The sequence below is a fragment of the Phocoena sinus genome, chromosome 5, assembly GCF_008692025.1.
Source record: "Phocoena sinus isolate mPhoSin1 chromosome 5, mPhoSin1.pri, whole genome shotgun sequence".
Taxonomy (NCBI): domain Eukaryota; kingdom Metazoa; phylum Chordata; class Mammalia; order Artiodactyla; family Phocoenidae; genus Phocoena; species Phocoena sinus.
The window spans coordinates 64892141-64916485 of NC_045767.1; the positions used below are offsets into that span (position 1 = coordinate 64892141).

A 24345-nucleotide genomic window follows, 5' to 3' on the forward strand; every position below is an offset into this window, starting at 1 on the left:
GAAGATACAAATATATCCCCAGCAGAAATCAGTCTTCAATTTTAACATCCTTTGAATAGCTTCAGAGTGATCTCTTTGCGTGGATTGCTTAAGAGTATTGCCCCATGAACCAGCTCCCCCCTCCTTTTATCCACACTAAGTTCCTTTCTTTTCTTGAAATTCTCAGCGCCCTCCTCTGGCAACTATTGACTTCTTAGCAGCCGGGGCCGAAATTTACGCAGGCGCTTTCCAACGTCTCATAGAGTCAGCCTCCCCTGGGTCGCATCCAATCAGGGCCCAGCCAGAAAGCAAGGGCGCTGCAAACCCTCGCGAGGTTCAACTTCTCTGGACCTTGCTTCGCGGGCATCACGTGATTTCAGTCCACGCCTCCCGCTCTTCCTCGCGGAGATCGCCGCTAGGCACTGTCTTCAGCTGGCGCTCGCAGATTGGCCATTGCTCGCGCGGTTTCCTGGGAGACGGGAACGCGGTAGCCTTTTTGGGGGAGACTGCGTGCGCCTGCGCACTTGGTAGATCGCGCGGCTGCTCGAGCTTTGAGATGAAGGTAAATAACTTACGAACCCCGGGGGAGCGGGAAGAAGCCCGCCAAGAGTCGCTTTGAGGATAGGAGCTTGTGACCTCCTTTCGTCCTCCCGAGTGCGTGAGAAGTGGGGAAGGGAGCGGGGCGACCAGGGAGGGGGAGAGCAGGGGCGAAGTTGAAGGAACAAGGGAATAGGAAGGAAAATTGAAGAGGAGAAGGCGGGGAGGGAGGCCTCTCATTTCTGGGACCGCGGATGGGGTTGGTGCTTTGCGGGAAGAGGGAACCCCGCCACGGCTGGAAATGAGCAGACTGGATCTGAAGAGAACCCAAACTTCGCACGGTAGAAAGAACGAGTTGTGTGAAAGCGCTTGGAGGGTCGCGGTGAAGTTGACTCGTTTGGGTGTCAGGAGCTGCCTCATTTATTGCAGCTAAACACCTGGCAAGCCGCGCGACTGCTCAGCGCCTTAAAACGAGTGAAAAGCCTGCGAAAAAATAATCCCAAATTGTATTGCCTGTGACTGGTGCAATTTACAGATCACCTGGTGGCGATGTACATTATTCACGGGGAAGTCTGCACACGCAGGTCTCAAGCTCTAGAGCGTCATCCTCTGCACGCACGGTTTCTAGGCTTGGGCTTCTCGTGAACCCCATTCCCGGGTCACTGGCTACAGATCATTCACTCTTCGCTTTACCGAGCAATATCCCCTTACACACACACACCCCGGCCCTGATCTGGCAAAGAAATGGAAAGCTTAATTTTTATAAGTTCTGGTGGCTATTAATGTGGAGATTGCAGTTGACAGACTGGTAATCTTAACTCATTTCTAAAGCTCTTCACAATTTATGAAGTACCAGAAGTAAGGAGATATTATTATTCCTGGTTTACAGTTGAGAATTCTGTGTTTGAGGCAATTTAATCGACCTGCTTTAAGCCCTACAGCTAATAAATAAAAAGCCAAATATAAACGTTGGTATTCTGGTTGTGAAGCTAGCACCTTTTCTGGTCCATTGTATGTGTATGGAGTGTCTGTAAACCTCCTTTGAAGAAAAATATAAGATCACAGCCAGGGGAGGTCTACCATGAAGCTGGTAAAATTCAAGTTTAGGGACCCCTCACTTGCATGCAGGGGTTCCAGGGCAATGTGGTCATAAAATTGCAAAAGTAAGATGCTTTTATACTCTTTTTTTCTTTAAGGGTGTCTTCATGCTCCACAAAACTTGGATGCACCTGTGATTTTAGCACATCTGTTTTCAGTACAGGTGGATTTAATCTTTAACGTAGTAAATGCCTATGATTGGTGTTCAATTTTGACCATTTGAAGAGTTTTGTGTTGCTATTCAGACTGTCAAGCCACCTGCAGTAGTCTCTAAACTTCACACGCCTAGATATAGGCATCATTGTTTAACCTGTAATTTAACCTAATGTTAAAATCTACATTTATTCATCCCAAACTCTTAAGTTCCTAGATGTTCTAGATCAGCACTGTTTTGATATAAATATAATGTAAGCCAATGTAATTTAACAATCTTAGTAGCCAAATTAAAATGTTTTTAAAGAAACAGGTAAGATTACTTTTCATAATATATTTTATTCTACCCAATATATCCAAAATATTATCATTTCAACATGTAATCAGTATGAAAATTATCAGTGAAGATAGTTTGCATTCTCTCCTTTATAGTCTTTGAAACCCCATGTGTAGTTTATATTTACAGCACATCTAAATTTGGACTGCCCACATTTCAAGTCCTCAATAAAATTCCAAGTCCACATGTGGTTTATGGCTTCCATACTGGATACACAGTTCTTTATTGTCTAAGTGAAAAGAATGATTTTTCAGTTGAAAAAGTGTCCACCCAATAGCCAAATTAAACACTTAATGATAAAGTAAATGTAACTGATGGGGAAAGGAAAATAATAATTTTGAAGAACGTATAGACATTTTGTATTTCTATCAGAGTTAATATTTTTAATAGCAATTTTGTTAAATTTAATCTCCCCAAATCTATGCTATTAATAATTAGCTAAGTTCAAGTTTAAATTATTTAAATTTTTAATAGCTATAAAACACTAAAGCCATACATTTTTATAAAATTAATATTTGAAAACATTCAAAAGCAAAAACGTTTTATAGTAAATGCTCCCATATATATTGAGGTCCATACTTTACCGATCAGATTGTGATTATTTGGTTGGTGGGTTGATTGGTCATTTTGTTTGTTACATTGTTGACTTCTTTTGGGTAAGCTCTAGCATAAGCCTTCACCATCCTGAATCCTACTGTTTTCATTATCATGTTTTGACATCTTTTCTGACCAACGCTTAATTGTATGTTTTGAAAATACAGAAATTGTATTGTGTTTTTTAGCGTGTTTTCTCACTGCTAGAAAAGGCTTGGCTTGGCACACCAATAAAGTTTACCTGGCAGAAAACATCAGGAAACTACCTTGCAGTAACAGGGTAAGAAATCAGTGAATGTTGGTAAATCATCCTGACTCCAAATGGTTGTATGCCCACCTAACTACACTATCTGTTCAGTAGAAATTCTTGGGTGATGACTGAATGGTGGGAAAAGTAATATATTTCCATTAACATCACAATTCATAGAACCTTTTCCCTGGTAATAACTTTTTACATATAAATTATGAAACTATCATGAGAAAATAAAATCAGTTGGGTGTATAAAAAACTCTTTAGAGAAATAAGAAACACTTAAATCATATCTTTGTGTTCTGATTGCTTTTAGAGCTGATCATATTGTGAAAATCTTTGATCGCCATGGTCAAAAAAGAAGTGAAATCAACTTATCTGGGTAAGTACAGTGGTAGATCAAAAACTTTTTCAAGCTTTGTGGCCTAAAAAATAAAAAAACACTGTCTTAAAACTATAATCAAATAGAATTTTATAACATATCTAACCTGTATCTCCTCTTTTGCCTTCTCCATTTGCAAAGAGATTTGGTTTTTTATACCATAAACAGTTAATGAAATATGTATATGTATAGCATATGAATTAGAATTTAACATTTATAAACACTCATACATTCACAGATAAGCTGTAAGACAGAATTATAAATGAGTCCATGTGAAATAATTCTTATTTAATTATAAACAAGCTTTAGTGTGTTTATATGCAGATAAGATAAGCCCATATGGCTGTAGTATTTCCTCTCTAATAGTTACTTTCTGCATACTTCTTAAAGGACAAAGGCCTTATTTTATCTATTTTAAGGAAGTCATTCTAGATTACAGTAAGCGTAACATAAGCATTTTTAATGATTCAGTTTTATCATTTCCTGTAGTAGTTATTTTACTGATAATCTTAGTGGTTATTATGATGTGTAGAGTCCCTCACCTGAATGGTCTTATGCTGCCAGCCTTTTTAAATTCACATCTGCTTTCTGTAGCTTATCGCCACCATCTTTGCAAATCAGGTTGCTTTACTTCTCTCCCATCCACCTAATGCCACCATTTTAGCATTTCCCATTGCTCTCTTTTTTTTATTATTATTAATTTTTATTGGAGTATAGTTGCTTTACAATGTTGTGTTAGCTTCTGCTGTACAGCAAAGTGAATCAGCTATACGTATACATATAGCCCCTCTTTTTTGGATTTCCTTCCCATTTAGGTCACCACAGAGCACTGAGTAGAGTTCCCTGTACTATACAGTAGGGTCTCATTAGTTATCTATTTTATACATAGTAGTGTATATATGTCAATACCAACCTCCCAATTCATCCCACCCCTGCAGCCCTTGGTATCCATATGTTTGTTTTCTACGTCTTGTGTTTCTATTTCTGCTTTGCAAATAAATTCATCTGTATCATTTTTCTAGATTCCACATATAAGCGATATTAAATGATATTTGTTTTTCTCTGACTTACTCTATATGACAGTCTTTAGGTCCACCCACTTCTCTTCAAATGGCACAATTTCATTCCTTTTTATAGCTGAGTAATATTCCATTGTATATATGTACCACATCTTTATCCATTCCTCTGTTGATGGACATTTAGGTGCTTCCATGTCCTGGCTATTGTAACTAGTGCTGCAGTGAACATTGGGGTGCATGTATCTTTTGAATTATGGTTTTCTCCTGATATATGCCCAGGAGTGGGATTGCTGGGTCATATGGTAGTTTTATTTTTAGTTTTTTAGGGAACCTCCATACTGTTCTCCATAGTGACTGTATCAGTTTACATTTCCACCAACAGTGTAGGAGGGTTCCCTTTTCTCCACACCCTCTCCAGCATTTGTTGTTTTTAGATTTTCTGATGATGCCCATTCTGACCGGTGTGAGGTGATACCTCATTGTAGTTTTGATTTGCATTTCTCTAACAATTAGTGATGTTGAGCGTCTTTTCATGTGTTTGTTGGCCATCTGTATCCCACTGCTCTCTTAATTGTTGCTTCTGGTTTCTCTATTCTAGGAAACAGAGGGTAAGCTAGTTATAATTATGTCTAAAATAAAGTAAGAAGGCACTTAGTAAAAGAACTTCTTTGAGTAAATTGTATGAGCTTTATTGCATAATCTCTGTGACATCTATTTTGGTTACACAATGGCCTTATTTTTTTACTTATGAATTCTTTTTTGTTGTTGTTGTCGCTTTTGCGGTACGCAGACCTCTCACTGTTGTGGCCTCTCCCGTTGCGGAGCACAGGCTCCAGACGCACAGGCTCAGAAGCCATGGCTCACGGGCCCAATCACTCTTCCCGGACTGGGGCACAAACCCGTGTCCCCTGCATCGGCAGGCGGACTCTCAACCATTTGCCACCAGGGAAGCCCAGTTATGAATTCTTTTGCTGTATTCATCATAGTTGAATTAGACTGACAAAAGATCTCCACATAAATAAAATGCCATTATATATTGTCTTCAATTGGCAGATGATTTTATCAACAATTTGAAAGCCTCCCTCTTCCACACTCTCAAAATCCTGAAAATATTATAGAAAATTGAGGTCCCAAAACATATTTTATTTATTTATTTTTAACTTTTTAAATTTTTGGCCACACACTGTGGCATGTGGGATCTTAGTTCCCTGACCAGGGATCGAACCCATGCCCCCTACATTGGGAGCATGGAGTCTTAACCACTGGGCCGCCAAGGAAGTCCCCCAAAACATATTTTAACAGTTCGAAGAATAAAATAACTTACGTAATGCCCAGCTGTCTTAAATGTAAAGCTGAGTATGGCTTAGCCAATACCCAAGAACAGAGGGTCATCAAATGAAGTATAGCGTCAGAGAAGGAATGAAAGGTTAATCTTCAAGGAAGTTCTTAAATTATAATAGACATTTGGAGTAATTTTAAACAGTAAGAAACATGTTAAATAGAGCATTTCCTATTTATAACAATTTTGTTATCTTAATTGAATCACTCATTCTATTAAGATATGAAATAAAAATAAACTTTCTTACTCACTATTTCAGAATTCAAGTCTTTCTTGTTGTTTGCAGTCCTACGTCTACCCAGCCTTGATCTGTTCAATACTCAGTTTGTCTAGATATAACATCATTTCTTATCAGTACCTACTTTTTCCCTCTGTAAATCTGAAATAACCTTTTGAAAGTTGATCATACAAATTTCCTCTTGATTCCAGGTGTGATTCCTTTCCAGAGGTGCTTGATGAGTTTGTTTTACCAAAGGGCCAGGCTCTTTATAGGTGTTGAGAAAATCTGCTAACTTATTAGGTATAATTATATTTAATATAGTATATGAAAATGATATTTAAAATAGAATTTAAAATGTTTCTATTCCCTCAACAACGACATAATTGGTGTTAGTTTTATCCAGGCACTGAATGGTGAGTTATATTTCTCACTTTAGAAAGTTTATGACATATTCAAAAATAGATTGAATGGTCTTGTTATAGACAAAAATCACAAATAGTTGAGTGTTTAAATTTCTTTCCCTACTTAAAAAAAATGCATAGTGATGTTTTGCTCTCTTTTTAAAAAGTAACTGTGTTGCTATGGATTGGGATAAGGATGGAGATATCCTAGCAGTGATTGCTGAGAAATCCAGTTGCATTTATCTGTGGGATGCCAACACAAACAAAACCAGCCAGTTAGACAGTGGCATGAGGTAAGGATAATTTTTTTTATATTTTAAATCTTCACTTAGAAATATCATTATTTGCAGATTTGATGCTACAAATACTACTTTCATTGTAAAGATGCATTGATGAGTTATTTTCTTATAAAGGAAAAAGTTCATTTCTTTTTTAATTGTTATATATAATCCTATTAATTTTGTTCAGTTAATTAGAATAAAGTTGTTATGATTATAAAATATGACTTCTTAAAAAGTTGCTTTCAATGGAACAGACTAAAATGTCCAAAGAAGAGAGAAAACGTATATGGGAAAATCTGGAGATGGGATTGGCTGCATGCATGGCTGGATCTAGGGGTTCTAATGATGCAGTCAAGACTGTCTCCATCTCTCGGCTCTTTCTTTCTTTGTATTGACTTCTTCTAAGTCAGACTCTCTCTCTTTTTTAAATTTTATTGAAGTGTAGTTGATTTATAATGTGTTAATTTCTGTTGTACAGCAAACTGATTAAGTTAAACATATATATATTCTTCATATTCTTTTCCATTATGGTTTATCACAAGATATTGAATACAGTTCCCTGTGCTATACAATAGGACCTTGTTGTTTATCCATCCTATATATGTAAGTCAGACTCTTGATGGCTACTGGCAGGTATCAGCTTATACCATTCTTCACAGCAAGTTATGCCACAGGAAAGAGCATGCCCCTATCACATTACTAGTGTCCACTCATTTCTTCAGAAGGTCTCTGAATAGGGGTAGGCAGGGAATAGGCCATGGGGTTGATAATCCTACCCAGTGAAGAGTGGAGTGAGGGTGGGGAAGTTCACAAGTGGGAAAAATCCTGAGCAGACAGAATAAATTGCAGGTCTCTGCTAAAATGGAAACCATTTTGCCATACGGAAAAGAAAAACCTATTGGTATTTACAACTAAAACTGCAATTTTGACCTTGGACAAGTTGCTTAACCTCTCTTTAATCCTCAATTTCTTCATGTATGTAAAGAGTGTATAGTAATAATAATCTGCTTCATGGCATCATGTGGCCTGCGGGTGGGCAGGAAGAGATCACACACATACCATAAGGTTAGACTATACTTTTCCAGCTTACTTGCCAAGGAATAACAGAGCAGGACCAAACATCACCTTAGCGCAGGTTCTCTTGACCCTCCAAAGTGAGGCACGAGACATGCATCCACAGGCAATAGTGTCTGACCAACATCAGGTCTTGCTAGGTCTGAGAACCTTCATTTCTTGCTCTGTCCTTTAACACTTCAGTACATCACTTTTCAGAAGGATTTTACACACCCTGTGTGCTTCCATTCAAGAGGATGTTTATAAACATCAAGTACTGCTTCTTGAACCAAATTGAGCATCAGTGAGGCCACATCCTGACCCAGAGAAAAAGGCATAATTAATCCCAGGTGTTTCGAATTGGCAGCTCTGCCTCCCACTATCTTCCCCCACTTCCATTTTCTCACATCATCTCGGGATTGTTGTGATAGTTAACTGTATGCAGTAGCCAGGCACCAAAATAAGAACTGAGGAAACAGTAGATGTTATTGTAATTATCAATAAGGTAAAATTAAGGGTGTTTTACTGTTGCTATTAATATTTAATGTCTAAAGGCCTTTGGCTATAGAAAGGTATACCTACTACTATTTGTTTTTTTGTTAATGATCAATCTAATACATCATGATAGTTAAAAATTTTGAACATCAAGTTTGCAAAATTTTCTTAAATATTTTGCAAACTTAAGTTTCCTTTAAACAATTAAAATTTCATTTACAAATTTAATCTGATTAGATTCTTCTGCGCACTTCAAACAAATAATTCACAAAGCATCAAATATAATTATTACAGAACTTGCTGCAATGCCACTTAACTATCTTAAATTATTAGGTTAGCACAATGGGTTGAATTTATTTCATCATTTTTACTAAATGTATTTTTTATACCTTTTTAAGATTATAGTGGTACTTACCCTGATCCTACCTAGGCCGACAGCAGTAATCATTTAGTTTTTTACCTGGGATACAGCAGTCTTTTCAGAGAAACTCTGAATACATCTGGTTCATCAACCAATTGATTCTTGGTTGGATCATGGGACATGGTTGCTTCTCCCAAGGCCATTCACACCTGAGTACTAGTCACCCTACTCAGCTTCTTTTCTAATTGACCTTCAACTGTCATATCAGCCTGGATTTTACAAACCTTTGCCTTTCACATAGGTTGCCTTTTTTTGTAGCCAGGTGCATTTTCCTAAAATAATATATTCATTACATTTTTCTTGGCCAGAAATATGTGTCATTATTATATGTTGGCCTCATCGGTTAGCATAATTGGAAACATGTATGCCTTGGGATCTTACTGTACTTTGTAGGACCTTCTAGACATCTTATCTCCTAAGAGAGGAAAGATAAAAGCCCATTCAGTTAACTCTTCTTTTGATGACATTTGATTACTTGATCTTCTTGTAATACACTATTTAACCCTCTTTCTAGTTGGTGGTTCTGTGACTGTTAGTACTGATCAACTATTGACTGGACTAATATTGTTACACTACTCTTACTATATGTGACCACAGTTGCTAATCAGACCTTGTTCTTGTCATATAGTTCTTCTTTTCTCTGGTACTATTTAGCTCACTCCAATTTTTTAAATTCATGTTTTCTGAGCAGCAGACTCCAAAATGGGATTAAGTGTGTAAGGTGTTTATCACAGGAAATATCTGTGAGGGAACAGAGAGGGAGAAGAAGTTAGAAGAGCCATCAGACCCTTGTAAAGGAGAGAGGGAAGAAAGAAAGAGGGGGGGTAGAAACATCTGGGACCGCAGCACAGTTCTAAAAAGTTCAGCTAGGCCCAGTCTGAGCCAAGGTTACCATCAAAGGAGTCCTGTGCCTCCCAGGAATGGGCCTCAGCAGGACCCCTGCCATGCGCAATCATTGTCTGGGAGCAGCCCATGGGAAGGTGTGGTCCCAACACGTTGAGGTGATGGATTCCAATGCCTAGCAGCTGGGCGCCTTGGTTGGTTATACTTTCTATAGTTGGAGATCTGAGAGGCATATTCTCAGGGCTGCTGTACCTACTTAAACTGAGAGACAAATGCATATTTATCTTTTATAAAGTATGTACTTAATATCTTTTATAAAATATACTGTATACTTAATATATTCAATAATTGTAAATATATACTCAATGGAAGAAAGCTAGCAGCCCAGTATATTAATACTTCTTGTTAAAATTAATTTTTAGCTAAACATTTTATTACGTTCACTTATTACAACTAACTTTTCCTATGCTTTAAGTGAATTTTTGTCTTCCAAGTATCATTACGTTTTATGGCCTTTCACAAACTCAGCTTGTTTTGATTAAATATGTAATTTTTAATGCTCAAATTCGTCTAATTTAGCCAGAGCAGTCCCCTTTAAGCTGACTCTTTTGTCCTTTTATTACTGCCCTCAACATTCTTGAGAGCTGTGTTGCTTTCTGAAAACAGTAGCTTGATCTATCAGTGACTGTCAAAGTTTAGCTGCATCAGAATCACCTGGAGAGCTTATGAGAACACAGACAGCTGCGCACCACCCCCAGTTTCTCATGCAGTAGGACAGGGGTGGGATCTGGGAACTAGCATTTCTGAAGTTCCCAGGTGATGATGCTAGTCCTGGGATTGTATTTTCATAACCACTTTTCTAGATCCATTGTGATTTCTTTCCTCAATATATAAATGAGCTACTCTCCAAGGAGTCTTGATTCCCTTTAGTAGAGGATTGTATAAGAGTTCAACCTATGGATCCTAGAATGCACAGTAAGAACTGTTGGTAGGCAAACGTGCCTTCTACCTCCTTCTGAGCTACTCTTAGCGGAGCTGGAAAATGTATGTCCTTTTTCATGAATCATGAATTCCCAATGATTTTTCCAATTTAGTATATCGTATAGTTGGACCCTACTTTTTTTTAAAGCATAAGATGTTATCATCCATGAAGATTTTTACCACAATTAGAGTTACAACTATCATTAGTAGACAAATTAATAAGTATCTCATCATGAGTCATCTGATGAAATTTGAGATTCCATCATGACTGAATTGAAGCCTATATTCATCATACATTTGTATTTTAAGTCTCACTCACCTAAGATCATTTTATAGTGTCTCAGAATGTCTTTAGCACTTCTTCGTAGTCCTAAAGCATTAAGTTGTAATTTTGTACTTCAGCTTCTACATAGATGTTAAAACTATTCATGAAGTACTTTTTAAAAGGACTACTTAGGGGGTTATAATTGTGAATTGTTTAGTAATTTGTATCTTAATGTTACAGGGATCAATTGTCTTTCCTTCTTTGGTCAAAATTTGGAAGTTTCCTGGCTGTTGGAACTGTTAAAGGAAATTTGCTCATTTATAATCGTCAGACATCTCGAAAGATTCCTGTCCTTGGTAGGTTGTAGCTGGAAACACTGCTAAATATTTGAGATGCTTTACATAAATGGAAATTTTACCACCTCAGATTTCCCTAATATTGCAAGAGAAATTTTGTAGTTTAAAATGAAGACTTCCCTGGTCAAGCCATACATCTATCTAAACTAGAAGATCCATCTTCACTACCTACTAAGAATTTCCCAGGCTATGTAACAGGTTGCCCTAGGGTGAGCCTGTGCCTTTGGACACCAGTACATTAATAGCATGGCTTCTATCTGTCCCTTTCTCACCCAGATTGTGCCTCTGGCATGGAATAGCTCAGATGCATATCAACACATTAGTAGACGGGCTAAAACATTTGGTGGCTTCTTGGACAGAGTATATCCAGATTCCTAATTCTGACCCCTCACTCTCTCCAAACACCAATTTAATCTAGGAGTTGACTTCGAGTTATATTTCCCTCAGGGTATATGACTGGACGATATGCGTGTTTAATCCTTTGACCTTCTTGGTTCAGTCTCTGATTCCCCCAGCCTCTGGTCACCTAGCATCTGCCCTGGGACTCCCTAGGAGGAAACAGTATGGATTCTTTTCAGTTATTGTAACATCATGCTGGTGAATGGTGAAACAGTGGGCTTAATTACATACAGGTGGCCAGTATAACTTACCACTAATGAAAGAATCAGATCCTGGAGATAATAGTGCCCACAGAATACTTGAGAAAGTGCCTTTCAATTAAGGACATTTGTTCATTTCAAATTATTTTCACATATATGTATATCTTTCATAGGAATATTTTTAGTGCTCTAGCTAAACAGTTATATCATTGATTCATCTGAAAAATTAAACTAAAAACTTTTGAGTTACAAAACTCTGCTTTCACCATATAAATTAATTTGTTTGACTTAAATAGGCATTTTCTATATCCCACTTCATTTACAGGTATATTCTACTAGTTAACTTATAAGCCCTAGAAATTTTGACACTTGAGGTATAAGAAAATTATTTGTCAAAGCATGATTATTTTGTGTCAGTAACTGTCATATATACATGATTTTGTGTGATCTTTGTATTTAATGTGAATATTGATTCTAATCTCAGCTAATTTAATTCACTGTGTAAAATGGAAAAGATTCAGGCTAATTATATATTTTAGGTCCTTTAGCTGCGTCTTTCAGAGTTAGTTGTGATTTGTGGCTCTGCTTTTTTTCCTTTGAAATAATTTACTTTCCTAAAACCAAGGCATTTCACTTCCAATAGCAGCTGCACGAATGCATGGTTTTTACAGTAGCTAATGTCTGTTACCTTGTTTCATCATGCTCTGATTTATTTCCTTGAACTAGACTAGATATAGGCAGTTCTCACTTTGCATGCTTCTAACATGCATGAATTTCAGTGTTCACAGTGTACCTAATATTGCCAGTCTCCCAGTAACATGATTTACATTTCAGTGGCCATAGTATGGTAGCTGTAAGTTAATACTAATTAAATGAGTCAATACGTGTAAAGTGCCCAGAACAATGTTAAGTAAGCACACAAAACATGTTAACTGTTATCAGTGAGGTTAAGGTTAACCTGAATTCTGAGCACTAGAAGAAAAGGAGAGATTTTCTTCTCCCTTTCTTGAGTATAGAAAGAAGTTTGTCTTTGGCATCTTTCCACCTCTCTTTATGTACTCCTTTTTACCCATTACTTCCAACACTCAGTTCCAGTGTACCACTTAAGCCACTTAATCTGTGATCAGCAAAATCTCCTATATCCCAGTCTCTTCTCTGAATGTTCCCTTCACTTTTGTGCTCTGGTCTTCTGATTTGAAATACTACCTCTATAGTCCCATATTTATCTCTTCCAAACTCTAGACTCATACATCCAGCTGCTTACTCAACATCTCCAATGAGATTTCTAGTAAACACTTCAAATTTAATACCACCAAAACCAATAGTTTTCCCTCTCATTGATGGCATTTCATCCTTTTAGATATTTAAGCCTAACCTTACCATCATCCTTGACCCTTATCTTTCTCCTACGTTCCATACCTAATTTGCCAGAAAATCTAGTAGGATCTATCTCCAGATATCTCCAGAATCAAGACTGTTCTCATCACCTCTACTGCTGCCACCATGGTGTGAGGCTCAGACATCTTTGACCTGAATTTCTGGAATATCTTAACTGGTCTCCCTGCTTCAGATCTTGCCCTGCTATAGAATATCCTCAGCCCAGAGGCCACAGTGAGCCTTCTGCTCGGAACTCTCCAGTGGCTCTCCATGTCACCCAGGGTCGAAGTCCTCACTATGGCCAGCCAAGCCCTCTGTGACCTGGCCCTTGGCGACTCTCTGACTTCATCTCTTACCCATCTTCGGGACTTCACAGCTATACTCTCCTCCTACCTGAGCCTCTAACACACACTGGCACACACTCTGGCCTCAGGGTCTACTCACTTAACAACTATTTATTTAGCGCCTGCCTTCTGCATACATACTGTATTAAGTTCTGTATGGGGTACATGAATAAAATAAACATGATCTCTGTCTCAATAACAGCTAAAATAGCTAACATTTATATGGCATTTCCTATATGCCTGGCACTCTTCTAAGTGCTTTAACTCGTTTGATCCTCAACCCCTATGAAAGAGCTCCTACTATTATCCCCAATTTTTGGATGATGTGACTAAGGAATAGAAAGGTTAAGTCACTTACCCATGGTTTTGCAGTAAGTGGTGGAGCCACATACTGAAAATAGGCAGTTTGCCTCCAGAATCTGTATACTTAATTAACCTTGGGGCTCTTGAGTATTTATCTATCCCAGGACCTTCAACAAATGCCCTCGGTGTAAAGCATGCAATTTCCACTCCAAAATGTGGTTTTTGCACTGTCTAGATTGCTCAATAAAAAAACGTCCTGATACTTACTGGCTATCTAATATTCCTCACTAGCTAAATGAGTCAATTCTTTTTTTTTTTTTCTTTTTTTTTTGCGGTACGCGGGCCTCTCACTGTTGTGGCCTCTCCCGTTGCAGAGCACAGGCTCTGGACGCGCAGGCTCAGCGGCCATGGCTCACGGGCCCAGCCTCTCTGCGACATGTGGGATCTTCCCGGACCGGGGCACGAACCCGTGTCCCCTGCATCGGCAGGCGGACTCTCAACCACTGCGCCACGAGGGATGCCCTAAATGAGTCAATTCTTAACACAAGTCTCACTAAGGTGCATTCATATTTGTACCTCAGTGTTATCATGAATCCTTGTATGTCCTTTAGTTATATATGAATAGTCAAAACTGTGATGTTGAATCTGCTTATGCCAAGGGTCTCCCAAACTGTGAAGCTGAATATAGTAGAGATAGCTTCAGTGCTTTGAGATTTAAGCACATTTTGTGCTAAGACATTAATGTGATAGGTTTGGTTATATGGTAAACAAACAAACTTGTCAAGGGGTAGAATGTCTTTTTATGTTAGGACCTATGCTCATATGCACATAAAAAGTTGGAAAACATGATTGCCCTCATATGCCTTTATCTTGATTTACAACTTGGTAATAAACTGTTTTAAATAAGGTTGCTTAGACACTAACTGCTTTGATGAGATTTTAAATTTCTTGTCTGTTTAATTTCCATAGTATATTACCTAAACTTTCAGATTAACATCACGGATATCTAACATTTTTTTGAGAAATCAATATGTACATCTCTTTTTCAGGAAAGCATACTAAGAGAATCACATGTGGATGTTGGAATGCAGAAAACATGCTTGCTTTAGGTGGTGAAGATAAAATGATTACAGTTAGTAATCAGGAAGGTGACACGATAAGACAGGTAATACAGTAACATCTCTTTGGTCTGCTATATTCAAATTTCTTCCAAAACAAAGTTTGTCTATCAAACAGATCTATAAAATTTAAAAATCTCTATGTGAGATACGTATACAATAACTTCACATTCTAAACATCACATTTTAAAAAATGTATTAGGACATTTTTCTTTAATATGAATACTTTATCCAAATATCCTCCTTTGTACGTTTCCCATTGGCTAGTATTAGCATGGATTATCGGCTCTGTGGTTGTAGTCAAACAGTATATTTATGAAATAACTCTTATTTTATATATGTATATTTACGGCATGAATGTTAACAACTGGACTCAGAGTTAGGTAATGTAATCAACTGCCTGATTCTAAAGCCCACTCCTTTAGCTGATATGTTAAATTGCTTCCAAACTAATTCTAATTAAATTTAATTTTAGGATTAGAGTTTACTGATGTTCAAATTTCCCAAGATTGATTAGATCTTCAGAGGCTCCTCTCAAGGGAATTTGTATTACCCATAGCTATAGAAGCTCACCAGTGGCAAAATTTCACTTTGGATGACTTGGCTTATGATTTATTACTTCTAGAGCAATATTGACATTCTTTGAATACCTGCTAGTTACATGGCACTGTGCTATGTACTATAGAAGAAATATGAAATATGACTACAGAAGAAATAAGAAATATGGCCCTATATTAACTATCTATTGCTGCATAATAAATTACTCCCAAAACTTAGCAGTTTAAAACAACAAACATTGCTTTGCAGTTTTTGTGGATGAGGAATCCAGGTGCAGCTAAGCTGGGTGCTTCTGCCTCAGGGTCTCTCATGAGGCTGTAATCATTTTATCAGTCTGAACTGCAGTCTTATCTGTAGGCTTGACTGGGGACCACAACAGAGCAGCTGGCAAGAGAGTGAGAATAGTCATTCAAGACTTAAGCTGCAATCATTAATAAATAACCTGATCTGAAAATTATTTTTGCTGTATTCTGTTCTCTAGAGGTGAGTCACTAGGCCCAGCCTACACTGAGGGGCCGGGATGGGGATTACACAAAGGCATGAACACCAGGAGGTGAGGATTGTTCCAGACCATCTTAGAGGCTGCCCACCATAGGCCCCCTACTCTCAAGAAGAGAAAACTAATCATGATAAAACTTATATCATCTTATATGATTATCAAATTGTGTGATATAGCTTACAAGTCCTATAACATTTGTGAGATAGAGGAGATAAATGAAAGTTGGATTGTGAATCTGTAAGAGAAAAGATGATCTAAATCAGTCAGGGTATAGGCTAAACTATTGTAACAACAAGACCCAAAATTACAAGGACTCTAAGAATATGGTAGTTTGGGTGGTTTTTCCTCTTTTTTTTCTCATAAAACAGAGAGGGGTAAGCATGTCATCTATGTATCTCTGCTTCTCAAGGTTATATAAATTCCCCTTTCCTTCCTTCCCCTCCCTTCCTTCCATCTTATCGTTCTGCCTTTTTCTAGGGTGTTTTGCCCTCATGTACATGGTTAAAGCAAGCATACCAGCACCTCATTTCAGCCCCAGGCAAGGAAAAAAGAGAAGTGGAGTGCAAGAAATTTGTGAACGACCTAATCTGGAAGATGCAATCATAATTTCCATTCATATCATATGACCAGAACCTAGTTATATGGTCACACCTTGCTGCTGCCAGGGAAGCTGCAAATTTAGTCTGCCTAGGTGATCATGTGCTCTGCTAAAACTTGTTTTAATGGGTATAGTAAGACATTTAGCAGTTGCTGTCATTCACTCCAAGCAGAACAGAACAAAGATAAGAGGAAAAACTTATTACAGCTTGTTCATGGCTTATTCCAGACTGGACTGACTGAAAATTTGGACTTTGATTGAGAATTTATAGAAGATAAGTCTAAGAAGAAAGTTGGTTCTTGTATCTGGAAAGCTTTGAAAGTGAGATAGAAGTAACTCAATCATGTTGAGCAGACCATAGCATGATTACAGTGGTTCTTAAGGAAGGTTAAGTTTCTAGAAACCTTGTAATTTTGATCCATCTATATTGGGGTCCTTTAGAATTAGAATGCTACAGGTCCCCCCTCTTGTATCCATATCACACATCATCAGTAGATATTGGCATTTTTTTTCTTCACTGAATCAAGACCTTAGAATACTTTTCCACACATAACATCCAAGGAAGCCACTACCACTGAGCTATTATAAACATACAAGACAACTATTTCCCATTTTTAATCCCCAAGAAGTATGCTTCCAGAATTTGGCATACTACTTAAGTTATGATGCAGTAAACAAAACATACGTTATAAGTATTGTTTTGTCTGGTATTTTCTCTGCATTGCTTTGACTTGGCTATTCTGCAGAGCACTCCATTGTAACTTGTGTGGATTTATCTTTATTTATCCTGCTGAGGACTTGTCTTGCTTCCTGAATCTGAAGATTGCTGTCTTTCATTAATCCTGGAAAGTTCTTAGTCATTATCTCTTTGAAATTCACCTCTCACCCTTTCTATTTTGTCTTTCCAGAGCAACTGTTAGACATATGTTGGATCTTCTTATATCTCTTGATCTCTCTTTCATAGTTTCTTTTTGTCACTCTTTGCAATCTTCAGGATAATTTCCTCAAATCAGTTAACTTATTCTTTCTTCAAATTTATCTAATCTCTGTCCATCCCATTGAGTCTTTATTTTAATGGCTCTACTTTTTATTTGTAGAAAGTACTTTGTATTTCTTTTTAAAATCTGCCTGGACTTTTAAAGAAAGTGTTGTCTTTTCTTATATTTATGAGTCCTTTTATGTTTTTAGCCATTTTAAATGTATTTATGATCTCTTTCTGATAATTCTGTTCTTTTTAGATCTGGTGACTCTTCCTCTTGATCCATTGTTTGTTTCTGAGTTTTCTCATTTTGAATTGTGAGCTCATCTCCAGCAGGGCTTGACTGTGGAAGTTTTTTGCAGCCTTTGAAGAGGCTTTAGATTTGTTTTGGCCAAACACTGCAGGGAGTTTCTAGACCACTCAAAGTATAACTTTGGACCTTAGACCACAATGAGCATAGGAGGGAAAGTCTTTGATTTTAAAAGAATTTTTTCTGACCCAAAGCCCAGCTTGAGCCAAATGGGCTTCCTTATCGTCTCCCTTTACCAGCTGCTGCTCTGGATATCTGCAGCATCAGTTTCTGCACACACTTTGGTTTTCAATTTGATCTTTGCTTATGGTCCCTGGAAATCTCCTAACCTTCTTTCAAGCTTATCTTAGCCATTTAATAAGATACGTGTTCAGTTTCATCCAGAATTTCTAGAAGTTTGTAGCAGTAGGATTTTCAGGTTGTTAGTCCAAACCTGTAACAGAAATGAAAGCAAGCTACCTGTTTTAGTAATAGAATGAATTTGAGTTTGGGGTTTATTCATAGTGAAAGTATTTTCACCCTTGCAGACACCAGTGAGATCAGAGCCTGGCAACATGCAGTTTTCCATGATGAAGACTGATGACCGAACCTCCACTGCTGAAAGCACGGTAAGAGTTCTAAATCAAATCCAGGCCTAAATTACTTTGGTAATTTTTTAGGATATTCTGTCTCCTTTTCTAGCATGGTTCAGAATCTATAGTGATAAATAAATTATAGTCTTTCACTTATTAAACCAATGCAGGCCCCAGTTTCTCAGGCCTAAGTGTTTTTTCTGCTGCCACCTAATATCACAGCAAGTGAGGACAGTTTCCTGTTACACTTGCTGCTCTTCTTATTCTTATGGTAGCAAAAACAGTGGGGGCACCTTGAAAAGCAAGAGTATTGATTTCTCTATCTTTTTTTAAATTTTCACTCTATCAGATGTGGGGACCAGAGCTCTGGAAATTATAGTTTTATTTTTTTAATACCTTAGATTGTTTTCCCTACCACATTTTAACATTCTGAAATCCAGATGATTTTCGCAATCAACAAGAATATGTTTAATGAAGTAATGTTCCTTTATTTCTCAAAAAGCTATTATTAAAATAATAATAACTCCTAACTGGTAGCGTCTTAGAATCAAGGAAATATATCAAAGTGTTTCTCTTTACATATATATATATATATATATATATATATATATCCATTACCCTTAATGAGTCCAAATAAGTCATGCACTCTTTTCTCTCCCCAACACAGTTAGACCCTCAACTGAGAATTATAGTTAAGTACCAACTTGTAACAGCGGGATAGTAGTCTAGCCACACTGACCAGTGCCCTGCTGGTGATGGGAAGAGTGATGATATAAAAAGCAGAGCTAGATTATCCACACAGGTGTGGACCTGTAATCCCAGATAGCCCAAAATCAAAATCAGACGGCCTTAGGATAGAAGACTCTCTATACTCTGGATATGAATTCAGTTTCAATGGAACTATGTCAGACCTACCTTCCTGTACTGCACAGGACTCATATTAGAGGTACAGAGAATTGTAAAAGGTTATTCCATCGAGCTATTTTAGTGTACTTCCAAGGGTGTATTGCGTATATGTGAAGCCAAGGATCCTTTCCAGACTGTATATTAGTAAAATGTTACAAATGTTTTGAGTTAGTCACATTGTTACCTTACTAATTATAACATTTAACACGCTAAATTTGGCTCATTGTCTTTCTAAATTAGGTTTATGCTCTTTGGATTTGCTTATTAGTCTTTTCATGAAGTGCTAATTCATTTCATAATCTCTTTTCTTTTCTGGCAGATAAGTGTAGTGGTTGGCAAGAAAACTTTGTTTCTTTTTAACCTGAATGAACCAGATAGCCCAATTGATCTGGAGTTTCAGCAGCGCTATGGCAACATTGTCTGCTATAGTTGGTATGTACAAAAGCTCATTACAGAAGGATACCCCCGTGTTTTCCCTTACTAATTATAATATATTTAATTTTTGTCTGTAGCATTTTCACTTCTCTATGTAACATTTTCTGGATTATAGTCTATGATTTATTATGTGGAACTACCTAGCATATTATCTGACAAATAGGCCCTTGATAAATTATATTCTCTAATTCCTTAGTTTTAAGGTATTTGCTTATTTACTGTATTGCAAATGATAGTTAATCTTCCTTTTTACTGTATTATTGCCTTCGTTGCTATAGGTATGGCGATGGCTACATCTTGATTGGTTTTTCACGTGGAATTTTTGTGGTCATTTCCACTCATATTCGAGAGATCGGTCAAGAGATATTTCAGGCTCGTGACCATAAAGACAGTCTAACCAGTATTGCAGTATCACAGACCCTTAACAAAGCTGCTACATGTGGTGATAACTGGTAAGTTATATTCACATATTCCCAGTAAAGCTTATATAAGGAATATTCAAGAGATTCAACAAGACATTGTTAACTAATGTGAATCTATCAACCATAGTTGCACTGTTAAAATATGTTTGCAATTGAAAATTCCTAACATGCCTTTACCTCTGCCTTTAACACTCGGGGTAATACCTAAAATACTAAATGCATACTAAATACAAAACCTAAAATGGAGTATGCTTAAAAATCAATCTTAAAAATAAAATAGGCACTTCTGGGTAACATGGAGTAAGCACACTCCACCCTGTCACTCTCACTGAATACAGCCATAAAACCTGAACAGAATCCATGGAACAGCTATTTAAGGACTCTGAAAAGTAAATAGTAGCAGGCAGATTGGAGAAGAAGGCCGGCGTTTGAAGTATCACTGAGCCAGCGGTGAGTCTCCCATTTGTCTTCTGGTCTCTCACAGCCAGGACTCGAGGCAGCCTGAAACCTGGACCCTGGATGTAAGCACTGGGCAGAGAGAGAGAACTCTGAGAGAAGCCCTTTAGTTCTGGCTCAAGTTGCAGGAAAGAGAACTCCTAACACTCAGAGAAAGTTGGGGAAACCCCCAATTTTCTTTTTTTTTTCTTTGTTCTCTCATGCCCCAGCCACCAAGCAGTCTCACCATGGCAGTGACAGCAAGGACCCACAGGCACCTAAAACTCTGATGGAGGGTAACCTTCCTCTCCTATTGGAGGAGCTGTGGTCCCTTGTTATTTATTTTTCTCTCTGTCCTCTCACTGCTTGGCTGCAGGCACAGTTGTAGGAGGTACAAGGCAGAGCAGAGCAACTAGAGCCCCAGTTTTCCTGCTGGAAGACCAAAAAGGGGAGCCCCAGGGAACCAGAATATACCAGGGACGTCCTGGAGAAGGAGAAACTCTGGAAAGCAACCCTGTAAAGATATTTATGAACTCCCAGGTTCATCCCTGAGCTGTGTGTGTGTATCACATCCTAAACACATACCGAAGACTTTGAGAACTGAAATAAGGGATAGATCATAGCCCATGTCCTATACTGGCCAAAGAGTAGGGCATACAGGGACATATCCGAGTACCACTGCAAAGGCTTTGGAAGTGGAACTGACATTGAAATCATAACCCACAGAAGGCTGGTTAAAATGTGTGGCCTGACCCACTGGGCTGATTGCCTGCTTAAAAAAAAGAAAAAAAAAATTAACCTTCTCTGTGGGATTTAAACAAGACAGAGTCCATAACATAATATTCAAAATGTCCAGAATATAACCCCAAATTACTTGAAGAATCAGGAAAATTTCAACTCACTTGAGAAATGGCAATCAAAAGACATCAATGCCAAGGTGATGCACTTAGCAGCTATTATAAAAATGCTCCAAGAAGTAAGGGCTAGCATTCTCAAAACACATGGGAACAGTCTCAGAAAAGAAATAGAGCCTATAAAGAAGAATCAAGTGGAAATTCTAGGACTGAAAAAATAATATTAATGCAGTGTATGTAATACCAGAATGGAAATCACAGAGTAAAAGAGTTTTGAAGTTGAAGGTAGAGCAATAGAAATATCCATTCAGACCCAGAGGAAAAAAAGATTGGAAAAGAGAAAAAAATGAGCAGAGCCTCAGGGACCTGTGAAACTACCAAAAGTCTAACACTTATGTCTTAAGAATCTCAGAAATAATGGCCGGAAACTCTCACATTTGGCAAAAGACATAAACCTATATATTATATAAGCTCAGCAAACCCCAAAAGGGTAAATCCAAAGAAATCTAGGCCCAGACACATCATAATCAAACTGCTAAAAGCTAAAGGCAAAGAAAAGATTTTGAAAGCAGCCAGAGAACATTTTGAACGACAGCAGATTTCTCACCGTAAACCATAGAGGCCAGAGGGAAACTCACAGCATTCTTAAAGTGCTGAAAGAAAAGAATTGTTAACCAAACCTCTCTCTATATCCAGTAAAAATATCCATCAGTAATGAAGGTGAAATAAAAACATCCTCAGATGAAGGAGAATGAAGAGAATTTACTGCCAGTGGACCTCCTCTAAAAGAATTGCTGAAGGAAGTTCTTCAGATAGAAGAAAACAGATGACAGAAGGAAATTTGGAACATCAAGAATAAAAGAAAAGCAACAGTAATGGTAAATAGCTGGGTAGGTCTCCAGGCAGTGGAGACTGTTGGTCACAAGGACTATTGGTGAAGTCGCATAAGGAACTTACATTTGCTTGTGACTGTGGGCTGCTATGTAGGGCATGCGTGTTCAGGAAGGACTAGTGTTAGTTTAAGGTCCCTGCAAGGCACTTGGCCAAAGTAGATGCCAAGGCAGCTACATCATGGTGTAGCTTAGCTAAACTCTCAACAGACTTGGACCATGTTGTAAACCAACCAGACCTAGCAGACATCTACAGAACACTCCACCCAACAACAACAGAATACACATTTTTTCCAAGCACCCATGGAACATTCACCAAGGTAGACCATATCCTGGACCATGAAATAAACCTCAGCAAATTGAAATTGAAATTATACAAAATGTGTTCTCTAACCATCATGTAATCATGCTTGAAATCAGTAGCAGAAAGACAACAAGAAATTCTCTAAACACTTGGAAAGTAGACAACCTACTTCCAAATAACTCTTGGGTCAAAGAGTAAATCTCAAAGCAAATTAAAAAATACATAGAACTTAGTGAAAATGGAAATGCAACATATCAAAATATATGAGAGTCAGCTAAAGCATTTCTGAGAAGAAAATTTATAGTATAAATTCATACACAGGAAAGAAAAGATTTCAAATCAATTAGCTAAGTTCCTACCTCAAGAAACTAGAAAAAGAAGAGCAAAATAGGCCCAGAGCAGAAGGAAGAAAGTAATAAAGAGCAGAAATTGAAAATTAAAAAGTGGGAAAAAAATTAATTAAAAAGCTGGAATTTTTGAAAAAAATTGATAAATCTCTAGCAAGGATAACAAAAATAGAAGACACAAATCACCAATATCAGGAGTGAAATAGAGGTATCACTACAGACCTGAAAACCATTAAAAGGAGAAAGGAATACTACAAACACCTTTATACTCAGAAATTTGACAACTTAGAAGACAGGGAACACAACCCAATCAAAAAATGGGCAGAAGATCTAAATAAACATTTCTCTAAAGAAGACATACAGATGGCCAAAAAGCACATGAAAAGATGCTCAACATCCTTAATTATTAGAGAAATGCAAATCAAAACTATAATGGGGTATCACCTCATACCAGTCAGAATGGCCATCATCAAAAAAATCTACAAGCAAATGTCCATCGACAGAGGAGTGGATAAAGAAGATGTGGTACATATAGACAATAGACTATTACTCAGCCATAAAAAAGAACAAAATAATGCCATTTGCAGCAATATGGATGGACCTAGAGATTGTCATATTGAGTGAATAAGTCAGAGAAAGATAAATATCATATGATATCGCTTATATGTGGAAACTAAAAATATGGTACAAATAAACTTATTTACAAAACAAATAGTCACAAATGTAGGAAAAAACCTATGGTTACCAGGGGGGAAGGGAGGGAAGGGATAAATTGGGAGACTGGGATTGACAAATACATACTACTATATATAAAATAGATAACTAATAAGAACCTACTGTATAGCACAGGGAACTCGACTCAATATTCTGTAATGACCTATATGGGAAAAGAACCTAAAAAAGAGTGGATATATGTATACACACACAGCGTACAAGTAAGACCAGGGACATCTGAATAAGATTCATGGATTTTATCAATGTCAACATCCTGATTATGATATCATACTATAGTTTTTCAAGGTGTTACCATTGGGGAAAAAGGTAAAAGTTACACAGAATCTCTCTGTTACTTCTTACAACCACATGTGGACCTATAATTGTATCAAAATTAAAAGTTTAATTAAATGAAAACATTTAATGTTTTAAATGAAAGGAAAAATATATAAGTGGGAAACAGTGGGAGGGAGGAAGGAAGGAGAGGGGAAGGGAGACAGGAAGAAAGAAATGTTGCAACCGTTAGGTCCCGACATCCTGCTACACAGCTTTCATTCGCATTAGCCTACTTACTCTTCCCAATAACCCCATGAAGTAACATTATGCCTGCATTTTTCAGAGCTTTCCACCTAGGCCTTGTGATTCCAAATTGAATGCTCTTTCTATTATACGTCACTTCTTTTTGTAGGAAAGAACTCTTGGGGCAGGCGGGGCGGGGTGGGGGGAGGACACATTGCAAAGAGAAACCTGTTTCAGCTTGCAGTAATCAATACTGCT

At 37.6% G+C, this 24345-nt stretch overlaps 1 protein-coding gene across 6 annotated transcripts in view; it reads left to right on the forward strand.

Annotated features, from left to right (window-relative positions):
* Window positions 1-385: 385 nt before the first annotated feature.
* Window positions 386-24345, forward strand: part of WDR19 (WD repeat domain 19) — an 83923-nt gene continuing 59963 nt past the window's right edge. Inside the window, exons 1-9 of one of the 6 annotated variants that reach the window (XM_032632776.1) lie at window positions 386-541; window positions 2887-2978; window positions 3265-3330; window positions 6477-6602; window positions 10889-11004; window positions 14677-14792; window positions 18217-18297; window positions 19487-19599; window positions 19881-20054. In XM_032632776.1, coding sequence (XP_032488667.1) covers window positions 536-541; window positions 2887-2978; window positions 3265-3330; window positions 6477-6602; window positions 10889-11004; window positions 14677-14792; window positions 18217-18297; window positions 19487-19599; window positions 19881-20054 — 890 coding nt within the window. In that variant the 5' untranslated portion in view covers window positions 386-535. Of the gene's footprint in view, window positions 634-2886; window positions 2979-3264; window positions 3331-6476; window positions 6603-10888; window positions 11005-14676; window positions 14793-15784; window positions 15857-18216; window positions 18298-19486; window positions 19600-19880; window positions 20055-24345 lie in introns of those variants that run through there. The other 5 variants (XM_032632775.1, XM_032632778.1, XM_032632780.1 and 2 more) reach the window with 5 other exon arrangements.